The following is a 24,194-nucleotide window of genomic DNA, read 5'->3' as shown; positions in this document are numbered from 1 at the left end:
TTAATAAATACTTTGCAATGGAGTCTCAAATGGATAAGCAACGTACCTCCCTGTTCAATCCGTTTGCTCATCCACGTTATTTCGTTTATCTATCACTTCTCCAGAGGTTGAGTTTCTCTTTATTTTTTCTTCGGCATCAGAGAACCTCTGGCCCGGAAAATATAAGCTAGAGCTTTCTGCGTTCGAAAACATTGAATAGATGCTTCAGGAAAAGCTGTTTTCCCTTAAAAAAAAAAAAAAACCGCGTCTCTCCCATATATAAATCTTTAACTGAACGATCGTATGTCATCGTAGGGTAATATCTCGCTCTGTTCAAATATATCAATCCTCTGCGAGAAAATTACCAAAGACAGATTTCTCAAATTCACCTTCCCCTATACTAACACAGCCCAACATAGTTTCATGTCTCCCTTGCCTCACTAACGTCATTCACATGCTTAATTACGGTGTGCATATTCCATCGTTGCACAAATTGACGCTACCTATTTCGATTTATCTTGTGCCTTCGATTCCATTAACCATACTTATATAACTTACAAAATCTTCAATAGATTCTGTGTTCATAGGTCACACTTACCTTTCCTTACAAGGTCGCACTCATAGAATCGTTTTGTTGGGGTCGATTTGTAACTCCCTACTGGTAACATCTGCAGTAGCACAGGGAAGCGTATTTGGAGTATTCTTATTCATATTGTACATGAATGATTCGACTAGTGGGGTCAAATCACATATTAGCAGAATCCTCTTAGTAACAGAAGACTGCAAAATCTTCAGATGAGTGTACCGAAATACTTCAAAGCGAAATTGATAATAATTCCTCCTGTTATAACACATGGCCCCTGAAAGTTCATTCCAATAAGATTAAATCCATAACATTTTCCGTAAAACAAAATATTGTACATACTTCATACCATATAAATAGTGTTCCTTTCACGAGAATCAATAATGTTAAAGATTTTGGAGTTTCTTTTGACACAAAACCATCTTTCACAGAATATACACTTTCACCAAGCATTCAATGCATCTTATAACACGTCTGTACAGATTTAAAAAAAAAGTACGGAACATTTAATCCTTAGCAACTACCTACAAGACAATAATTTCAAATAAAAAAACTGGAATATTGTTTGTATATCTGGACAATGGTAGTTCCTATGAAACCTATCCCGGATTACCTCAATTCCATATTTATTCCTTGCAATAGTACGCTTTAACGTCTCGCACACGTGCATGACAAAATGCGAATTATTACGAACAACAAATACACTACTTTGTAACACTCGTCATAAAATCAGTGATCTCAAATACGTGTATAAATTCAAACATGGCCAACTATGGTCTGAAACGCTACTTTGAGAATTTTGTTTTCGAATCTTCTCGAGGCAAACAAGTTACATACATACATATATATATATATATATATATATATATATATATATATATTCATAAAGTAAAAACTAGGCATTCAACAGTTCAACGTTCTCTGTTCTACAGACCTCCTAAACTATAGAACGAAAAGTCTCATACACTCTTAGAATAACTTCATTTTCGAGCAGCATATAACTCTGCACTACGATGTCATTTTAGCTGGTAAATTTTGTCAGTTGTCAACATTTTTGTTATCATTAACAATATTTTAATATTATTCTGGCGTTGTTATTTTATTATTACTATTACTGTGCCATCGCTGTTACCATCTCTCAGATTTGTAAACTTCGAGAAAATATCCAGCCACACTGTTGGCAAGTAAGAACTTCGTCATCTTCAATATTTGTCTTAAGCAACGTGATATTGAACGAATTTTATAGCACACTTTTGACAATTATGATGTTTCGAATTTAGTCACGATATAGTCAGGTTACTCCCGTGCAACTATGATGTTTCGAAGGATATAGTTAGGTTACGCACGTGATACTTGTTATCACGTGTGTAACCTGAATATATCCTTTCATGTACAAACATGATTTTTCGCTAAATCGTTTCATGTGTATTACAAAGCCTTTCCACTAACAAAATATGGAGTTTAAGTAAACGCTTTACACACTTTTTTACACCAATCTTTTCCCTGTATGGAATAACATGTCTGCCCGGCATTCAATTTCCACTAAATCATTCTTCATAGTCCTCCTCATCTGTATTAATATATATGTTGCAAAAGACGAGCTTTAACTACATCGTTCCTACATAATTAGAACGTTTTAGTTCCTTCATTCGTGTGTAGAAATATGATTTCCTCTGTGTTTCAAGGTGTGCGTTGCAAAATGTGAGCTTCATATAAATTTGATTTTCACCTGTGTTGCCATGTGTGTGAGATTTTCATGTGTGTTAAAAAGTGTTGCCACACTTTAACGTAGACCAAATACTTTTCCACACTTTTCGCATGTGTGATGTATTATAGTTATAGATATTAAAATTTGTCTTTCCAAGCTTGAACTCGAATCAAATCCATTTCACATTCTTTGTACGTCAAAATTTTGCATCTGTGAACTAACACCTATTATAAAACTTCAATACAAACTATACCCTTCTTCTTACGATTCGCATCTGTCTGGTTTTTCACCTCATTTAACATATTTTTCGGGAATATTCCCTGGGAAAATTCCGAAAAAAGGGAATATTCTGGGAATTTATGTACAAACAGAAAGAAAATTGAATTCTATTACTTTATTATGATCTTAAAGGTAAATTCGTTTGTTATCACCATATATTATTACTGTTATGTCCAGAGAAATCTTCAAAATGTATACTTTGAACGGCATTATTTTATTAATATTTTATTATATTTAGAGAATACGTATAAATGTGTATTTACATGCAAGTAAATATGTGGGAAAATGTATAGTAATTCCAGATACTTTTAAACCGTTAAACAGTTTAGATTTATATGTAAGTTGATTCTCTAAACTTGACTCCACTATTGATATTATAAACATATTATTTTTTTATATGTTATAAACAAATTAGGTTAGGTAACTGTCAGAAGACGTATGACTCACCATGTCTCAGAAGAGACATTTGCGCATACATATTAATGTTCACAATATTTGCAAGATAAGGACGTAGTTATAATTTAGCATGTAACATTGTAACACACGACCTTTCTTCCTACCTATTTCTCGAAATTTCATGCGTTAATTCACATGTAAGAGAAGTCTAAGCACCTTTTAAGAAATTTGAATCAGATCCAGGAGACAGACCGACGTCTATTACTAACGGTGGTTTGGAGTGTAATGAAAGTACTTCATTTCTATTTCTACATTGCTTTACAAATTGGTTCCTTTTCATCATTTTTAAATTAGTACGCTGCTACTTTTTGTGCAAATGGAAATGGAACTTTAAATATTGTATTATTAAGTAAAGTACTGTCAAAGAATTTTATTTTTTTAACCTTCAAATTATCAAATACCTTGAAGTAAACAATATTAAATGAAAATAATGTAATTAGACACATGGTTCTTATAATTTGGAAATTAAAAAAAAAACAACATGGAAATAAATTCTTTCCCGGGAATTTATATGCTAGGGAAAAAACCCGGGAATATTCCCATTTTTTATTTTCCTTCCCACCGGGAACATTCCCACTGCCCATCGCTAATTGTACGCTATTCGCACGTGTGGGTTTTCACCTATTTGTATTAAAATGGGTATCCCAAGGTGCGAACGTAGACTATATAGTTTGAAACAGCCTTCGTAGTTTTGAGTTCTTTCTCCTGTTTCCATTAACATGTGTGGTCAAACATGAACGTACACTGAAATCCTTTCCACAACTTTGGTATTTGTGAGATATTTTCCTGCATGGATTAATACGTAACTAGGCAAATACCTAAACACATAAAACCTGTTTCCACACACTTGATATGTGTGAGGTTTTTCCATTGAATAAACATTTGTGTAGACATATTCCAACGTACATAAAATGCAATTCCACCCTTGGCGTGTGTAAGGTTTTTTACGTTTGTGGAATAGCATGTGATTGGACAAATATGATCGTTGAATTATCCCTTTCACACTCCAAGCACGTGTGGGTTTTTCACCTGTATACATAAACATGTATAACCAAACGAGAACGACGATTAAGTTCACTTCAACAGTCGTCTTGTGTGAAGAATTTTTGGCGTGTTTCGCCAAATTTGAACGTCAATTAAATACCTTTCCCCATCTTTGGCATTTGCTAAACTTACTATAGACAATTCCACACTCATCTCACGTATGAAATTTTTCAAGATAGTGCATTAATGTGTATCTGGCAAATGTGAACGATATCTAAGTCCCTATCTACACGCCCAGAATATTTTTCGAACTTGCACAGCCACATTTGTACGATTAAATAGCTATACGGAATCCTGGCATGTGTGAAGTTTTTTTCATCTGTGGATCAATCTGTGCGCTGCAAAACTTTAACGTACATAGAATCCCCTTAGACATACTTGGCGCGTGTGAGGTTTTCCGAGATCGTGGGTTTAAAAAAAAAATCACGTGTAATAAATACCTTTCCCCACTTTTGAAATTTTAAGATTTCTTACGGATGTGGATATACGTCGGTCAAAACTTGAAGTTTCTGTTCATTCGCGTCTACACCTTTTGAGTGTGTAATGATTTTCTCCTTTGTAAGTTTACGTGTTTACACAAAAGTTAAAGTTGGTAAATCGCTTTTATATACTCGACATATATGAACTTTTTCGGGTATGTGAGCTAAAATGTAACTAATCCAATGTGGATGATCTCTAAATCACTTCCCTCACTTTTGGCATGTTTGGGATTCTTTCCTGTGTGTATTAACATATGTTTTACCAAATTTGAACCAAAAGTAAATCGCTTACGACATTCCGGGCAAGTGTGAGGTTTCTCTTCTTTGTGGATTAACATGTGTCTCACAACACTTGAGCGTGCACGAAATTTTTCTATACACTCTTTGCTGGTGTATGGCTTTTCCCCTGTATGCATCAACAGATGTGCTTATCTTGAATGTAACCTAAATGCTTTCCCACATTCCTGCCATGTGTGAGTTTTCTCCCCTGTATGGCTTAACATGTGTTTACTCAAAGATAAAGATTCTCTAAAAACGGTACTACACTCTTAGCATGTGTGAGGTTTCTTTCCTTCGTGGATTAACATGTGTCTCACAAGATTTGAGCGTGAACGAAATTCCCGTCCACACTCTTGGCATGGGTGAGGCTTTTGCCCTGTATGTATTAACATATGTTTTGCCATAGTTGAACGAACACTAAACTTTTTTTTACATTCTTGGCAAGTGTGACGTTTCTCTCCTGTGTGTATTAACATGTGTCTATTCAATGTGTAACGTTCTTTAAATCCTTTCCCACACTCTTGGCACGCGTGCGGTTTCTCCCCTGTGTGGACTAACATATGTCTACTCAATTTTGAACGTATCCTAAATCCCTTACCACATTCCCGGCATCTGTAATGATTTTCTACTTTGTGGATTAAAATGTGTCTAGCCAAACTTGTACCTTCACTAAATCCCTTTCCACACACTCCGCATCTGTGATAAATCTCTCCTGTTTGTATTAAGTTTTGACTTGATAAAGTTGAACTTTGGCTATAGCGTTTATCACTCTTTCGGTACGTATGTCGCTTTTCACATTTATTTTCTAATAAATGCCTTAACAAAGATGACCGCTTAAATCCTCTGTCAAACTCCTTCGAAGTATGAGATTTCTCGTCTGAATAAGAACTTGTTTCCTTTAATGTAATAAACGTATTCGCTTCTCTGTGAGGAGCAAATACGTTATCTCGCCTGTAACAAATTCAATAAACAAGGAAATGTGAATTGAGGTATTTAATAAGTAACAACGAAGATATAAAATCATTCATTACATTTCATGACAGAATTATGTTTATGTTTGTTCTATTACATGGAATCACGTAGAAATATGGAACCGAGAACAATCGAAGATTTTCCATATCTCTCCATTCTCAAAATGTGCTTTACTATATGAAATTTTGCATTACTTTAAAATATATATCAGAGTTAGCTCAAGTACATACCAAAATAGATATTTTGTGCTTGTCGAATAAGCATTTCATTCTTATAAGGGAAAACAGAAATTTGTCGTCACTAAAAATATTTATATATCTGTAATCGTTGTGTCAGAAAATTAAAAATCGCAAAAACTTGTTGCAATTGCAGCTACAAAAACTGTTATTCTTATGACAATGAAACAAAGGAAGAGCCTATCAACATTTAAAATTTTGCACAAAATACATCATTTCAATCAGTATATTAATCTCTATGTGCGTTTTTAAAATATTCTGATATTTTGAGACAGTACATTTTAATAGGTACTACAATTTTTGGGGTTGTTGACATATAGCTACATGGTTACGTCTGATACATATAAAGGCCCTCTTATTAGATAATTATATTTGAGATCTGTTGAGCTTTCAATTTCTTGTAATATTTATTTATTTGTAATGTATGATATTATGATTCCAGAAATCAACGGTAAGGTAATATGGACAAGCATTAGCAATTTCGTCACACCTCTATTATTACTAATGCTTGTACATTTGTGCTCAGATCATACAATTTAAATTTTTAAGAACATAGTGTAATGTTTTTCGGAGAAATCAAAATGCTACACTTGGTTTCAAATACTCCTATTACAGGTTTTTTTGTAAATGACGCTCTCGAGTGTCATTAATATCCTCAAACACTTTAAAAATTATTGTTTTCTACGTTTAAAGTAAAAACGGTGTATGAAGATAAATGCTACAATCTGAGTATCGAAAAATGGAAGAAATATCTTGTGCGTCAGATTATGAAAGACAGGAAGATGAACTGTTTGTAATAAATTATCTAATATATATGTCGATTGTCTGCATTAAAGTGGCATTTTATCATGTTACATTCATTGAAATGGGTTTCATAAGGAAAAGAGGAAGTCAAAACTATAATCTGACGAGTCACTCGTTAAGAGACTTGAGAGTTAAACACTAGTATTTTTTTTTTTTTTTTTTTTACTTTGAAAAAACTGTCGGGTGCACCAATGTTTTGGGAAATATAACTTTCCAGAGGGTGATGACGAACAAACTGCATATTATATCTCAGTGCACAAACTTGACAACCAGGTAATCAGGCACTAGTTAAGGAAATAGTTGAATCGATTGAAATTAAATGTTACACTGCAGTTACCCAGACCTGTATCTGAGCTATAAAACTTCCTTTTCCTTTATTTACGTTACTGTCATTAGACTGAAAATCCAACACGTAAGCGATTTAAAATTTACGCTAAAAGTTGACAATCTGACGAGTGAATTAGGATAAGGAAGTGAAACTTTACATACAAAAACTTTACTCAGTAAAAGTTAGCAAGTAATCTACGCCTTAAAGGATAGAAACAGTCAATTTCCATAGATTTCTTAACATATAAATTTACCATAAGATATAAAATTAATACTTAGTGTATAGAACTCTATTACGCATTATCTAATGAAGTTAAGTGATCACAATTTTGCAAGCATATAAGAAACTTTAAGAAAACTACTTTTCAAACGGATGTTGTTAACCAGGGATGGTCGACTGTTGATTTGTGACGCGAGCGGTCGACAGGTGAGCGCGGCGCTCACTTACAATAAAATCGTTTCTATAGCTGTTTATGACTTTATACGGAATTTATTTTCAACACATTTCTAAAAGTTGACACTTTTTGATCTATTATTATTACTATTATTAAACGAAAATCGGAAATATAGTTATGATGCGTTTATATAAAACCATTTCTTATTACAATTTAAAGTTATATATATTTTTATTATCAAATGTTTTTTATCGAAATCAATTTGTTATCTCATAAACAATACCATTAGTTGATTATCATTGTCGCATAAAATTATATTCTTATCATCATAACGTATATCACATAAAGATTACATTTTCTGAAAAAGAAATATTTACATAGAGCGAGGTTTCAGTACATGCTCTTCACATGTTCATACTATTCGGATTATCTGTTGGAAATTTCTAATGAAATTTAGGATGTAAATATCTAAGTGTAAACACTGTACTTATGTCTCTTGATTTATCGAGTAGGTATTTCAATAAGACGCTGTTCTATTGCATGTCTCATTACTGTACTGATGTCACTCACTGTACTTCCAGAAGATGCTGAAAGTGTGTTTCCCACAGATTAGCACTTGACAGGCAGCATATCCTACCCTTTTCTTCTGTTTTTCGCAAGCCGTAGTTGAATCTGCCCCTTCTTTTTGTCCATGATCTCGGAAAAATCACTCTGGCCGTCGGTCGACAGGTAAGCGTGGCGCTCACAAATTACGTCACATTTATAAAGCCAGTGCTACTCCAACAGAAGAGAATGAAAAGGTTACACTTGACTCAGACACAACACACATCAAGAGACAGCTAGACGGCGCCTCAAGTCTGTGACCCTACTACGGCGGATTTGAAACGAAAACATAAACATGGGTGAACGCTGCGCTCACCTGTGGACCGTTCCCGGGTTAAATTAAGCTGTAAACCCATATAACATCAAATCAATTTATAGAACTCATTAGGTGTTTTAACACGTTCCAAATCGAAACAGCAAAAAGCAGGTAGTACACGATTTAAAAATTTTTTGCAGCGAAACAAAAGTATTTTCATCATTTCTCTTTCAAATAACACCTTTATCCTTTCCGGACGTGCTTCTTTACCTGTATGGAGCATTCTACTTTTTGCGAAAAAAAGAATCACCGTCCTATCTCAGTAATTCGCATTAATATTACCTGTTTCATTCCCGCGTTACAATATTAAGTATTTCTACGTTGTTTTAATGGCGTTATACGAAATACACCTTCTTTAAACTTGGCGGAATAAAAATTACAGAATACTATGTGCCTAATGTTTTCATGAACACTGGAAATTTTAAACCCTTACAAAGTAAAAACTACAAAAAAAAAAAAAAATAGTTTTAAGAAAATCTTTTGCCTACTTTACCAACGCGTTAAGAAGAAAGTATACATTTCATTTATATCAACTCAATCAAAGTCTATTTTTTGTGGAAAGATGCGTTCCGAATCTGGTCCACATCTCACTAAAGTAAAGACTGAGATCGAGATCCTACACAAATCCTGATCCAGGGACAATAAACATAAGCTTGCCCCCGGTTGTAATTACTGAATGATCTGTGAAATTCCAAAGTTGAAGCTAAGTTTTGGTTTTATATACATTTTGTTGCGGACGTCGCACCCTGGTGATCAGGTTTGTCTTTCGCTGGTTACAAGGCTCTAAAACGTACTGAGCACACGTTCGCCAAATTATTAATGATGGCCGAGAGATTTAATTATTGGTAACAGATATGACCTTAACTTGAAGATTTCATAGTAATTTTAATTGTGTATTTTGAGCAGCAAATATTAAAAGCTCAAGAAAATAAAATATATACTTCACCTTAAACTGTAGTACACATTCAGAAATATACGACACTCATTCACCCAGTGATTAACCAAACCTAAAATCCCACAGCTCACAAATTTAACTTTTAAACTTAATATCATTCTGTACTAAACCGTGCCAACTTGGATTATTCTCACTCATTCTTAGAGTGTCATATTGTATAATATTATCTTACCGTTTTTGATATACCAACCTTTCGCAAAAATTTTACGGTTCCCATGCGTATTACTAACGCAGTGACGTGATGCGCCTATCGTAGATATATCGATTTAATTATTTGTGTAAAAATAGGTGATGTTTTACTTTTGTAAATGTTAATTATACATATTGCGACGTAAACTTTCTTTTCGTTCATCTCACCCTAAGTAAATTATTTAAAGTTGGTAATCTTTTTCCTGCGTGCTAATTACCCTTTCAGCCCTGACCTACACAATTCTACAGGTAGATGGTATCACCAATATATGCAGTAATCGCCGAAAATATACAATTGTGCAAGTTAATTTTTCCGAAACCTACTAGTTTAAAGAAAAAAAAATATATGAGGATAAGTAGATCGTACTAGATTAGGAAAAAAATTTTCTTTTTCTTTCTTTTTTTTAAATTTAAGAAAAAATCGTCAGGGTGGAAAGGGATATAAACGGATACCCTGGACCTGTAACAATTAAGTTTAATTGAAGATGAGATAGAACAGAAAATCACAATTTTCTCAATTTTGTATTTCTAAAGAATTGTTTAAAGTTTAGATAACATTTTGTAAATCAGATCAACAGATATTCTCTACTTGCTTATCGATTGCAAGTAAAACTGTAGCTGCGTGTTAGGCCTGTTCTAACAACGAAATAAATTCCCTAGATTACAGTACCAACCAACAAATACTTAAATTATTCTACATTTAAAGCAAATTTCTCCTACAATGTAATATTGCTGGTATTTACCCTTAGAATTTTAAAAACTTGTAAACTTTGGGGACACACATATTCATTAAAGTATAAAGAACGGGCGAAACTTTATTGACATAATTATTCGCGCACTAACGTATATAACATTATATACCAAAGCGGGAAAAATATTCCATACAAATGGAAATAAGGAAAAAAAGAAGTGTTTAAAAATCTCTCAGAAACATTTTGTTTACACTAAGACAAGTAAGTGTCAAAACGTTAAAAAATTTGTACAATATTTGTGTTTGCGAACAAGTGATACGGTGTTAGCGGGATGTACGAAATAACAAACGTAAATGTGAGAATGGTAAAAACTTGTCGTGGATAAAGCATGATGAAAGACGAACCAAATAACAGTATTACTTTGGACTAGGATAATATTTCAAATAAGGATAAAGGTTTAAATTAATAGCAGTGAAGGAAAAACTGTGAGAGCGACAGACTTTTTTTAAGTACTTACATAACTTCTGCCAAATATCTGTTCCATAGATACAACTTTTTATGTATGACTAACAGTATCAATCTGGTGGGGTGTAGTAACGATGTTACACATACCCAAGTTAAACAAGTAAATATGGTTTCACAGTGTGAAACTAATCTTCCAAAATATGCGAATTCAATACTGAAACTTGAAGTAGTACATCTACAAAAACAAGTTTCCATAGAGTCATAAAACCGAAGATAGAATCTGTCCGCTTGGTCCATCTCAGAAAGGTCTTACTTGCCACTTCTTACTCTTTTACATCTATAGAGACAAACATTGAAAAAATCGTTAATTTGAGGCACTTCCAATTTGAACAGAACGTTAAGGAACGAGGTAGAGCGCATTGTTGGGACGCCTACCCGATCGCAGATCTTCTCGACATCTTATTCAATTTTAACCTATGAAAATCAGATAACAGAAGTACCGAATATTTGCAAAAAAATTCCTGGATACCTGTTACAATTTTGGATTTTAATGATAAATGCTGAAACCGGAGTCGGATAATTTTAAACCACTTTTGGTTTGAATGGAGCTTCAACGAGCATGAGAGGCAAGCTGACACGATTCTAGGAAACCATATCTCAATACATCTTACTATTTTCGCTTGACAGACATCAGTATTGATATCGAAAGTAATAGTAAATTTCAAGCACTTGCGGTCCTGATATAGTGCTGCGAATAGTAAAGATATGTTAGAACGTGTTAGATGCTAAAACATTTGCACAAAACGCTTCTCACTATCTCACCGTGTTTGTTTTGTAAGAATAAACATCGAAACGAGAAATGGTTCATTATAACTACTTCCAGTTTGAATTGAATTACACCGGAGCAATAACTGATTCTGATTATATACTATCTTTTTTGTTCTGTGGCAATAAAGTTGAAACCGGATGTAATAGTAAACTTGAACAATGTTCGTTTCTGGTAGATTTCTGTGCGTAGTTATGATACTCTTAACTTAAACATTGAATTATTTGCTGAAATCCGCCTTTCGCAATCTGTTACCTTTTTCGTTGTCTAGGGATAAATGTTGAAACCGGAAATAGCTTATTTGAAGTGCTTACGGTTAGAACACAGTTAACGGAGGAGATGGGCCTATTCTTGAGGAGTTGAATCGATTGTACGGAACCGTATCTCAATATATCTTATCCTCCTTACTCTACAGATATCAGTATTGAAATTATGTTTAGAAACTTGCCAAAATCAGCAACTTAAGATTTTTGTAAAATGCTGTGTGTTGTTATATGTTCACTCCAAACCATGAATCGGTCGTAAAAGCAGTTTGTTATTGTCTGTTACCGTTTCCATCTCATGACGAAAAATATTGACACAACAAATGGTTAATTTCAAACCCTCAGCTATAAATAGGGGCTAGTAGAAAATGTGGAACCTTATCTTAGAGCACTCAGCTATAGAAACGCAACACAATAACTCTTACCGCCATATCCATGTAGAAATAAGTATCGAAAACTTAATATTAAATTTGAGCCACTTCCAGTTTTGGTAAAGCGTTGCCAAAAGTGATGTTACGTTTGACGCTCAATTGTTTGTTGAAAGAAGTCTTCTTGCTATCTTTCCGTTCTGTGGCAAAGAAGTTCAAACCGGAAGTGGCTAGTATTGACCAGGTTTGGTTTGAATAATATTTCAACGCAGAAGATGGAATGTATGCTTGAGATGTTTGTCCAATGAAAAAACTCGCTTCCAGATAGTTTTACAGTGTCCATTCTTCGGAAATAATTTTTGAAACCAGAAATACTAGTAATATCCAAGAAAGTAGCGGTATGCAGCTTTGAGACGCTGAATTCTTTGCAGCAAAACGTTTTTCCTTCCCTGTTACCGTCTTCATTCTACGGCAATAAACGTTGGAAGCGGTATTAGTAACAGAGAATTTGATAAACTGCCAGTTTCAGCAAAGCGTTGAAGACAGTCATTATGTGTTGTTTATAGACACAGGATCATTTTCAAACAATCACTTCTCGTTATCGGATACCGTTTCGTTTTATGGTTTCGTTCGCTAAGTCTGAAACTAATGGCTGGTCTGAAGAAATTTGTTTGAATTGAGGGTCAACGGCGAAATTGAATCTATTCGAGGAACGTTGAAATATATATATAGAAGAAACAGCATCGTGACAGCATTTACCGTATATTCTATATGGAAATCAGTTTTGAAACTGGTCGGGATACTAAATTTGAACTATCTTCGTTTTCAGTAAAGTACGTTGGATATTCGTGAAAGTTGTGTTAAGACGCTGAATCGTTTGGAAACAAGTACTTCTCGCTATATTACAATATTCGTTCTATACCGATAAACGCTGAAATTGGAAATAGTTAATATGAACCAATTAATGTTTGAAAAGAGAATTAAATAAAATGATGGAACCTATTCTTTGAAGGTTGAACCAATTGCAAGAAAACGTTTCTCAATATGTTTTTTAACCATTTTGCTCTGATACCTGTTCACAGACGGACGCAGGAGCAAATCCGCTCTAGAAGACTGCCCTCACTTACACACGGCATTGTTTTAGTCCAAAAGCTGCGTCTGTATTCATCTACGTTATGAATAGGAGCATACCACTAAGACCTATGTATATGGTTTAAAAAATTAGTCGTGATAATTAGCCAGATACGAAACGAGTTTTGATATGCCTGTTTTAAAATGTAGTGTAAAAATTTGCGCGTGTTCAAATAAAGCTAAGACAATTTTAATATTATTTTTTTTATCAGGCTTTCTATTTTTTATCAGGATAATAATCCATAGGTCATTTTTGAAACAGGTGCTAATACATAATGAGTGACCAAATACGTGATTGAACAGAGCGTGTACGTCCAGAAAACTGATGCCACCGGCACCAACAGTGAGTAAAATGTTTTGCTGCATAACACATTCGAAGTAATTTTGTGAATAAAGGAAAAATAATGCATTGCTGTGTAAACAGAAAGTGCTATGGCATCGTTCTATATTTTCTGCAAACATAGTCTTACCTAATCACCGCTAACCCATGATCCCCAACATTGGAATAAATAAATAATTATTAAGAAATTCGAGCATATAGAAATTCATTTTGAACATATGATACGAAAGTGTAATTATATATAACCTAACCTAAATTAACCTACCTTTATCGATGAACATATTATCTAACATACGAGAAATGCAAGAAAAAAATATTAATAATATATGCGAAGATACACAAACATATTTAGAAATAAAAATATTTCACCTGCCGACTTGAACCCGCGACCATTCATTCCAATGTCAAAGAGTTAACCATCTGACCATCGAGTCAACCATGCAAGTATTGGTTTGTCCATTGTATTTACTGTGCAAAAAGTCGAAACTAAATCAAGATGTCGTAAATTAGTACGTAAAAATCTACGTACTATACACGGTATAACCCATTAAAGACAACATTAAGGCCACAGGAATAATTCACGCAGTCTAAGAAACAGAAGGGTGAAGATACTTGAACAAACCTAGCTTCCACTAACCACTGGTCAACAAAATTTAATATATATATATATATATATATATATATATATATTACTAACAAAATAATTTGTTTTGAGAGTACAAAGTGACTTGTAGGAGCCGATATTTGAACGATGGTTAGTTCATAGAATAATACGACACCGTACCGACGTTCTCATGTGAGAGCTTGCAACTAGCAATTTCGAAGTTTTATTAACACTGCACGTATATTACGTAACAAAGCTACTAGATGTCATTCACACATGGATCAATGGTGAGAACACATCTCTCAAGAGCTGAGACTGGCTTCTCAAATTTATGAAATCACATTTCTAATCATCCTTGAAGAACTCGTGCGAACATCATGAACTTAGGAAATCACTCTTTAAATTCTCGATTCTTTCCTCTTTACCCCAACTATAGGTTGGTGGGCAACATGGAAATTTTGAAACTTTTCTCTCCCTTCGGAGATCAGTTTCAAACCTTGATAAGGTCTCTTCTTCGTAGCTGCCTATATTATGTATCCTTGGTCTTCCTCTTCATGATATTTCTATTGTCTTTCATTCTATCAGCATGGTGATCCAATAGGACTGCCGAATAATATGGGCCAACATGCTGTTTCTTCTTTTTCCTATTATTTTCATCATCTGTCGTAGTTCATTAGCTTCTTTTAATCTTTGTTCATTCCCTTTTTTTCGATCCATATGTGCAGAACTGTGCGCGAAAACGTCATTTCTTACAGCAAATCCTCGATTAGTCCTACATATATGTAGGTGCAACAGTAAGATCTGAAGATTGTGGATTAACTTTTGCCTAATCTTGATCTACTGATCTAATGTCTTTTTCTCTAGCCAGATGTTAACCCATAGATGTATAAAGAATGTAAATAAAATTCAAACTTCAAATGAAGGGGGCAACTCCATGATAGTGTGGAGTTTTATGGCAGATTTAAACATACACTTAAGTTGTGCACGTACGGGTACACCGCGTGAGACTCATTGCAAAGGTTCTCAGCTCGATTCGCAGCATGGAAGTAGAGATTGTTTCTCAGGAATTAAGCATCGTAAATTATGTTTGCGATTGTTACTAAAAGAGATTAATTCCACAAGGGAACCCCCCAACAAAAAAGATGGGGTAGGAGGGAAATGCAGACTGTCTATGCTTATGTGTCAAAATTTTGTTGTTCTCTCCGTACTTTCTCTGTCTCTGCATGATGTATATTATTATATACAAATTCTTTGCATTAATTGTCATTTCTCACAATTGAACGTGAATGCAATTTGTCCTTTCTATCTGATGGTTATTTAAGTGATTCCGAAATATTCATTCCTTCTTGCTTCATTTGGAGAAATATTCTGGCATGTTATGTATTAATACATGCATGTACTGTCATGTTCGGTGTCCAGCTATCAGACATACACTGAAACAAGTCAACTGGAGTAAGGAATTACCATTTCTTAGAACGTCAACCTCCTTAAACTTTAGTGGTTACCTGAATGGAATAAGAGGTTAAAAGTTGGATTTAAAAGAAGGAATTAGCGAACATTGTAGAAGTAATTGGAAAAATTCCGATTACTAATGTAGCTAAACAAAATCATCGAACGAAAATGCGTAACATGGTAAAACTTAACCAGAAAGAACAAATTGGAATAATATATTCCGACTATTATAGTTATGAAATGAAGAAGAATTCAACAAAGAAACAATGGAAATTGTTACATGTCATGTTTCCTTTAATTATTAAACTAAAAGATTAAATATCGAATATGATTAAACATGTTACTACATAGAAGACAAAACGCTGGAAGAAATCAGCGTCGGACCAACGTAGCAGCCCACGGCTTTCGCTTCCTACAAGCAACGGCGTTTGGAGTTCAGGCCCAAGTTTGCACATGTTTAAAAATTTTGTTCTTAAGCGACATTCTGCACATTTCACGTTGGTAGCACTGTTCTCCCGGATGTGTAGACCTTAATCAGAAATATTCAGAAAAATAAACACATTGCTGAACAAGACTGCACTTATTTAATATAAAAAACACATTTACACGTGTTTTTTATATTAATACATTTTTTTTATATTAAATAAGTGCAGTCTTGTTCAGCAGTGTGTTTATTTTTCTGATTTCATTCGCAAGACGTTGACTATGTTTGTGTGTCAGTCAGAAATATTCGATTGAACATTTCTTTTCAAACATAAAGGTTATTAAATGGCCTTAAGGCAGTCTTGATGATTCAGTACGGTACCTCTATTTCGACCAATTTCCAAACCTGGTACAGTATTATGGAATAGCTATCATTTCGCTGCGTTCACTGTCTTTGTTTTGGAAGAAGAAGGTAAGATGTATACTGCATAGAAGGTGTACCGTATAAGAGCTGTAGAGAGTAGTTACGAACCTTAGTTTTCAAGATATGTGTCTTTTCAAGATTCCTAAATGCAATGGTGTCATGGTGGAATTCAAGGTCAAAACGTAATAGTGTCTGAAGAAAGGTAAGATCATTAGGTCGCTTGATTAATTTTGTGCTTTCAAGTTTGTTAAAGTTGGGTTCTACGCTAAAGTACAGTTACTATTGAGGGGAATACAGTTGCTATTTCTCCGTATATTTCCGACTGCGCATATACTATACATTTCACTCAGTTTGCTTGTTTGGAAATAGTTCCTCAGGTGTAGGTTCGTTTTTCTAATGATTATACTAAGAAACTAGTACCCGAATCATATGCTGACATGTCATGATTGTTATTATTTATTGTCACATCACACACAGTTTTGATATTTCGTAAACTTCACGTCACAGCAAGTTAAAATATAAAGGAATTGTTTAACAAATTTTTCATTACGATAAACAAGTATTAAAAATTTCATTCAAAAGACCTTGATGATTCCCATAGTACTTGAAAACCACGTAATTAACGTCCAAAAAGGATACCAATATCTACTTCTCATGCAAAATGAGATTAAGATCAATGGATTGTGAAACGACAATGTGCGACGAGACTCGAGCCAACAAAGCACAATTTTCGTATTTTCGTATTACTCTGAACAGTGCTTGCGTTTTCCCGTAAACAAACTTACATAATCGAAATTGCTCGCTAAGCGAAATTTTTAACATTTCCTTTTTCCCACTTCAGGTAAACCAAATAAAGATATATATATAGTCTACCATTTCTTCAAAACTATGATGTGTTGCATAAAATTACTTTGAAGTACAGAAACTACACGATGTCAATTTGTATGCAAGATCAACCAATGAGCAAACATTAACTGGTCGAGATTTACAGTAAAATTTACAGAACAAATTCGTAATATCATTTTTAATAATACCGTAGTGTACATGTTATGCACGGATTCGCACATCAAGTAGCTAGTGACCACTGAAAGCGAAATCAAGTATCAAAATTCAACGTGCTAAAACATGACATGAAACTGGAAAAATATTTGAGAGTTAAGAAATTTACGTTCTTATTGAATTACTTTAGAACACAAATATGCAAGCAGTAAAAGCATTTCAAGATGTTACCAATTATAGATTTAGAAACGTGCAAATACATATTCAACATGTAAGATATGTAATTTTATGCTATATACGGTGTCTGACGCTATCCTCGTTAACGTGTATACTTATCTTCGGTGACATATCTCATCCGAAACGACCAATCCCTTTGCATCTAGACAGACCAACATCCTGCGCTCTCCCTTAAGTTACATAGGAATCTTGTTCTTTTACCGGGTATCCAGCACATGTTGGTTCGTGTTGATTGTACATTAATTCTTATATCGTGTACGTAGTGATGGGCAGTGGGAATATTCCCGGTGGGAAGGAATTTAAAAATGGGAATATTCCCGGGTTTTTTCCCTGGCCTATAGATTCCCGGGAAGGAACTTATTTCCATTTCTGTACTTTATCTTCCAAATTATAAGAGCCATATGACTAATTACTTTATTTTAATATATTATGATTTACTTCTAGGTTTTAGAGAATTTGGAGGTGAAAAAATTTAAAATTATTTGACGGTATTTTGTATAACTAATAATATGAGTTTTTAAGTTCCATTTGCACTAAAAAGTAAGGTAATTTTTTAGTATTGGGAGGCCAAAACTAGCAAAAGATAGGATGATTTACGGAAGAAATGAGTTGATAGTGATGTTCAAATAGTCAAGAAAGTATCGAACACAATTTTTTAGCTCAGTACGGGATTTATAGAAAACGGAAAGATAAGTAGAAGTGATTTATGTGAGAAAAGAAAGTAAATTGTTGGTAACCAAGATAGAAAACAACGTGCCATGCGGGGCTCTAACCCGAATTCATTCGCTAACGCTCGCTCTGCAATGCTGTCTGAATTTAATGTTGGTAACGTAATTTAACGTATGAAACTATAAAACAACCGCATCGGAATACAATATCGCAAAAAAAGTAGGTGCAAAAGCTGGCCCCCAGTGCTGAAGAACAGCCAAAATTAGCAAAGTACTAATTTACAAATGATGAAAAGGAACCATTTTGTAAAGTAATTTAGAATTATGTAGAAATAGAGATGAAGTACTATTAATAAACCCTGAACCACCATTAGTAATAGACGTCGGTCTGTCTCCTCTCTCTGACTCGAATTTCTGAAGAGGTACTCGGACTTCTTTTACATGTGAATTAACGTATGGAATTTCGAGAAATAGGTAGGATGAAAGGTCATGTGTGACAATGTTACGTGCTAAAATATAAGTAAGTATCTTGAAAATTTTGTGAACATAAATCTGTATGCGCAAATATTGATAAATTGGTGAGACATGTATCTTCTAGCATTTACCCAATGTAATTGGCTTATAACATTTATAAATTTAATGTGTTTATAATATCATTAATAAAGTCAAGTTGATCAATTCATCTTACATATAAATTTAAACTGTTTAGTGGTTTAAAAGTATTAATTTTTTTCACACATAATTGATTGATAGAACATATTGTAAATAAATATACATTTATGCGTACTCTCTAAATATAGTACATTGTTAACAAAGTAACATAGTACCGTTCAGAATATACATTTTAAAGAATCCTCTGTGGACAACAGTAATAATATTGTGTGATATAAAAATTAATTCAACTTTGAAATCATAATATAGTAATACAATGCAATTATCTATCAGATTGTACATAAATTCCCGGATATATTCCCATTTTGGGAATATTCCCGAAAAATATCTTCCCGGAAATTTACCCATCACTACGTGTACGTGTAATAAGCCCCAAAAGTGAACCTCTAGGGAGAAATGGAAGTTCCATACCTTAGAAATGATTGCTGAAAATATAAAAATTCGACTTCCTTAAAAAGAAATGGGTACCGGTATGAAATGTACAGTTATGGGCCTCTACATTATGAAATGAGTAGCGGTGTGGACCTCTACAATTAATGAAAATCCACTGTTCGTCGGAATTCTCTTTCATCTTGTATTTTGCTAATGTCCCTCCGAAAAAGTGAGGCTAGACTCATTCTAGCTAAATCCTGAGTAATAGCACAAACGACCATCATTGTTGTTCAAGTATAACACCTTTCACGTTTAAATTTGTGAAAACTTTGGGGTAAATTTCATTCTCGCGATCTCTTATTTTACAAAATCCTCTATACAGATTAAATCCTATTGTCGAGCACCCATATTATAAACATATACAAGAATTGATTAGAAATGTGTAATCAATAATAAAGTAATCATTATTTCATTAAAATACGAACCCTATAAGATTTATATGGGTGGTATCGATCTTATTATTATTATTACTATTAATTGGTAGGATAGCCTACAGCTAGTCTATGTGTGCCATGCCGTTTCCAAATTGTAGGTTATTAATTTATGTGCGAGGTATCTCCCATACCTAAATATTTCTTGTGAAGTATTGTTTTTAATCTATCAACTTTCCGAACCCATGTAACCGTATTACCAACCTGAGCCAATTACTATATGAAAAATTCAACATTACCTTTCTGGCCGAACTGAATTTAAACTTATTAATTGTTGGGACTCGTTAGAGTACGACGTGCAAGACTCTTGATCCACTATTTCTTTTAGCGTATCTATATTACTTTTAAATGCAGATTCTTCTTTTACTGCAAATTTTGATTTCACCCTATCAACATGCACATCCAAAGAATACTTAGCACTATCCATGTCCATTGTTTGATCTTCTTCCGTTGTAGATAATATTAGATCTTTGTTGTCAGTCATCAGTTCGTATGTCCACCCTTTCCCTTCCAGTGGATCTTCCTGAGGTAAGTCATAATTAATTTCTTCTTTGCACATCAATTCCAACTTAACAGACACCTCACCAGCCATTATGACTTCAAATTTAATAAGAATTTGACACTATTCTTATACTTCCCTTATATTTTGCGCAGCCAGTGTTAATGAAATGATTTACAAGAACGTTCACAAAAGTAACTTTATACTTCGAATCAAACATATGATCAGGTGTTAATAAAATTCAGAGTAATTGATTTATGAAACAATTGGTTCTTCTTCTTCGCCAGTTTAATGCACCTGGTAGCACAGATCACATAGCCTGGTAGCTCATTGGACACTTATTGAGTGTATTAAGTGTATAATAAATGAACAAAAGCGTATTAATAACAAAGGATTTAAAGTATACAGTAGATAAGTATACGATGATATGTGTTAGCACCTCCCACACCGTGAGAGGAATCAGAACACGTTTCAACACTTTGTTGTTTCTTTCTAGGAGCCAGAATGTTGGTACAAAGCAGGGTTGGAAACAGATAGTTAGTGTTTAGTATTAGAAAATATTCAATATATATATATATATATATATATATATATATATATATATATTCAACCCGTTATTCTTGTTGAACCCATATATTTAAAAATTACATTTAATGTGGCATCCACCCGTTTATGACGACTGTATACGGTCGTCGTATCATTTTCCATGCTTTTTCTACTCTTCATCTTTCAGACTGCAGCCACCGCTTGTCTACAGTGAACTTATACGGTCGTCAGTTTAAACTCTGTTCCTCGTGCTCCTCATGTGGCAAGTTATCAAGAAAAACTTACTTGAAAAAATTGCACTGGTAACCATAAAACATACGAAATATGAAAAACGTATAAATTTTTAGTTCGAGTAAATTCCGCTTGTAGCGTTTCGATCGGAAACTGTATACGTATATGGCAGACAGCGAATCCATAGTAGCGGCATTATGGCAACCAACGCGACTGTTGGTACTCTTGCCTGTCTGCTTGAAACGGCATTTAATTATTTCATAGGACGAAATAGCGAGAGCCAATAAAAGCCTGCCCAGGCACACGTGCTCTCTAATTCTCCCTCCCTCTCTCTCTCTTTCGCTCTTCATCTGCCTTAGCCCGTGTGTGTGATCTCATTCCACAGGAAGTAGTTGGTTAATAGGTATTCGTGACGTCATACCGTGAAAAATGGAGGCTAACGAGAGGCATCTTCCGCGCTAAAGAAAGACTTTGTTTTCGAGGTTGCTGAACTCAATGGTGAAACTTAAGATCTCGTGTAGGCCTACTTTGAAATTTAATTTTCATCTGCTAAGAAAACCGACCATAATAGAGGGATCAAGAAATGTAAAAATAATTTCAAAAAATGACCGATGTTAATGTATGTCCATTTAGACCCCCCCCCCCAGCTTTTCAGACTCAATCGGAAATGGTCTCAATCGTTTGTACATCGTTTGTACAGAAATGTGTAGTCAAAATTTTCGTTTATACACAATTAGGGGTGCCGCCAGAACGAAAACAAAGTGGGGGCTATCTAAATGCTAGAAGCCCAACATTTCCAATTCAATCACAAATTGTCGCAATCGTTTGTACATCGCTTGTACAGAAATGTTCAGGAGAAATTTTCGTTTGTACACAATTAGGGGCGCCTCCAGAACGAGAATAAAGTGGGGGGCTGTCTAAATAGTAGTCCCCCCCCAACATGTCCAATTCAATCACAAATTGTCTCAATCGTTTGTACAGAAATATTTAGTCAAAATTTTCGTTTGTACACAATTAGGGGCGCCGCAGAACAAAAACAAAGTGGGGAGGCTCTCTAAATGATAGGCCCCCCACCATGTCCAAGTCAATCACAAATTGTCGCAATCTTTTGTACAGAAATGTGCAGAGGAAATTTTCGTTTGTACGCAATTAGGGGCGCCGCCAGAACGAAAGCAAAGTGGGGGCTAACTAAATGGTAGGCCCACCATGTCCAATTCTATGAAAAATTGTCGCAATCATTTGTACATCGTTTGTACAGAAAAGATGTAGAGGCAAAATTTTCGTTTGCACACAAATGGGGCGCCGCCAAAACGATAACAAAGTATAGGCTGCCTAGTTGGTAGCCCCTTCCCACGTCCGATTCAAAAGAATATTATCTCTATCGTTTGTACAGTAATGGGCAGGCGAACGTTTTGTTTCTACGCTGTCAGAGGCGTCGACAGAACGAAAACAAAGGGGAGCTGTCTAAGTGTTAGCCCCACCATGTTCGATTGAACCACAAATTGTAGAGATCGTGTATACATCGTTTGTGCATTAATGTGCAGGTAAAATTTTCGTCTGTACTAAATAATATATGGAGGTGAGTATTTTTAATATTTGACCTAGAATTGAAGAAAAGGGTTGGGGATTGCAATTATTATAATTATGTATATATCTCAGGATTTGCTCAAAGTTAGAAATATGAAAGTTGTTATTTCGACTTCTCATTTCAAATGTTAAACCAGCGTATCGTGTTTTAACGTTTTCTGAAACTTAACCTAGAAAGTAAGAAAGGGAGTGGGGCTAAAGCTGTGTATTACCGTTTTTACTGTTTAGCGATCAACGTTAATCGGTTTGAATAACGGTTGCTGAGATCGAAAATGGTACCTATTATTAGAACGCTAAATCGATTGCAAAACACCAGTTCTCAATGTCTTCTATTCCGATAATCGTGAATCTACTGTGAATGTATTAAATGGAGTGGGTGAAACACGTACGGACTTAAAAGATACCGTAGTTGGAAAAAGTAGAAACCGAGGGACAGTCTGTGAACCGAACTCAGAAGCTTTCGATTTACAAAGCGTGAAACAAACTGTGTGGGTCTTCATTATACCCATTTTAACATTAATTTGATTATTTGTATATGCCACTGTATGTCGATAGAGGCTGAACGTGGACTTAAAATGCCATTGATACTGTCACTATTTATCTGAGTCATCCCGGAAACTATTCCTTAGACACTAATATCGTCTGTTTTCGATTATTTCTCCCTCTGAACCCGCATGAATAAGATCAATGTAGTGATTCACACGATAGTGTGAACATACCAATCAACACAATAGTGACTACAAAGTCTTGGTAGACCATACCAATACTGCATAGTATGTGACACGTTTCTTTAATGTTCCACTAAGCAGTACTTTTCAAAGTTGATTGTTTCTACTATATAATAATAATAATAATAATAATAATAATAATAATAATAATAATAATAATAATATTATTATTATTATTATTATTATTATTATTATTATTATTATTATTATTATTATTATTATTATTATTGTTATTATTATTATTATTATTATCTTAGGACTAGCAGATGGTCCAACGTGCTATTGTGCGCAATATTTTGTGTTCATCCTGAGTCTTTAATATAGAACTAATCCGAAATACAAAATCGAGAATTTCGTGAGTATTTTTGTGAACCCCCAGTAGTAGTCCCCCCCGTATGGCTAGCCGAGTCAGCAAAAATTTCTCGATTCTGATTGGCTGAGAGAGGTCACGTGACGTTAGGCCCCGCCCACGCGGGAAATTCAAATTTTCAGGTCACGTGGTATGACGTCATGAGTCACCCTGCGGGGAAATCCCTCATTCTCTTTTATGACTAGGATTTTTGAAAATTGTT

The 24,194-nt window shown here is 34.4% G+C and overlaps 1 protein-coding gene across 1 annotated transcript; it reads right to left on the bottom strand.

Annotated features, from left to right (window-relative positions):
• Positions 1-1,763: 1,763 nt before the first annotated feature.
• Positions 1,764-20,977, bottom strand: LOC145691088 (uncharacterized). Its single transcript, XM_081766763.1, has 2 exons — positions 20,271-20,977; positions 1,764-5,758 (listed from the first exon to the last, which is right to left on the bottom strand). Exons 1-2 carry the CDS (start codon positions 20,621-20,623, stop codon positions 5,077-5,079), a joined length of 1,035 nt encoding a protein of 344 aa, XP_081622889.1. The 5' UTR covers positions 20,624-20,977; the 3' UTR covers positions 1,764-5,076.
• Positions 20,978-24,194: the final 3,217 nt, after the last annotated feature.

The sequence above is a fragment of the Thermobia domestica genome, chromosome 7, assembly GCF_964235325.1.
Source record: "Thermobia domestica chromosome 7, izTheDome1.hap1.1, whole genome shotgun sequence".
Taxonomy (NCBI): Eukaryota; Metazoa; Arthropoda; class Insecta; order Zygentoma; family Lepismatidae; genus Thermobia; species Thermobia domestica.
This window is presented reverse-complemented; position numbering and strand designations above follow the sequence as displayed.

What these genes read in the sequence shown, in the direction of transcription:
- LOC145691088 (XM_081766763.1), bottom strand. Translation starts at nt 20,623, where the DNA reads ATGGCTGGTGAGGTGTCTGTTAAGTTGGAATTGATGTGCAAAGAAGAA. An exon ending in AATTCAGTTCGGCCAGAAAG is followed by an intron (nt 5,759 to 20,270) that starts GTAATGTTGAAT and finishes AATTTGTTACAG; the next exon opens with GCGAGATAACGTATTTGCTC.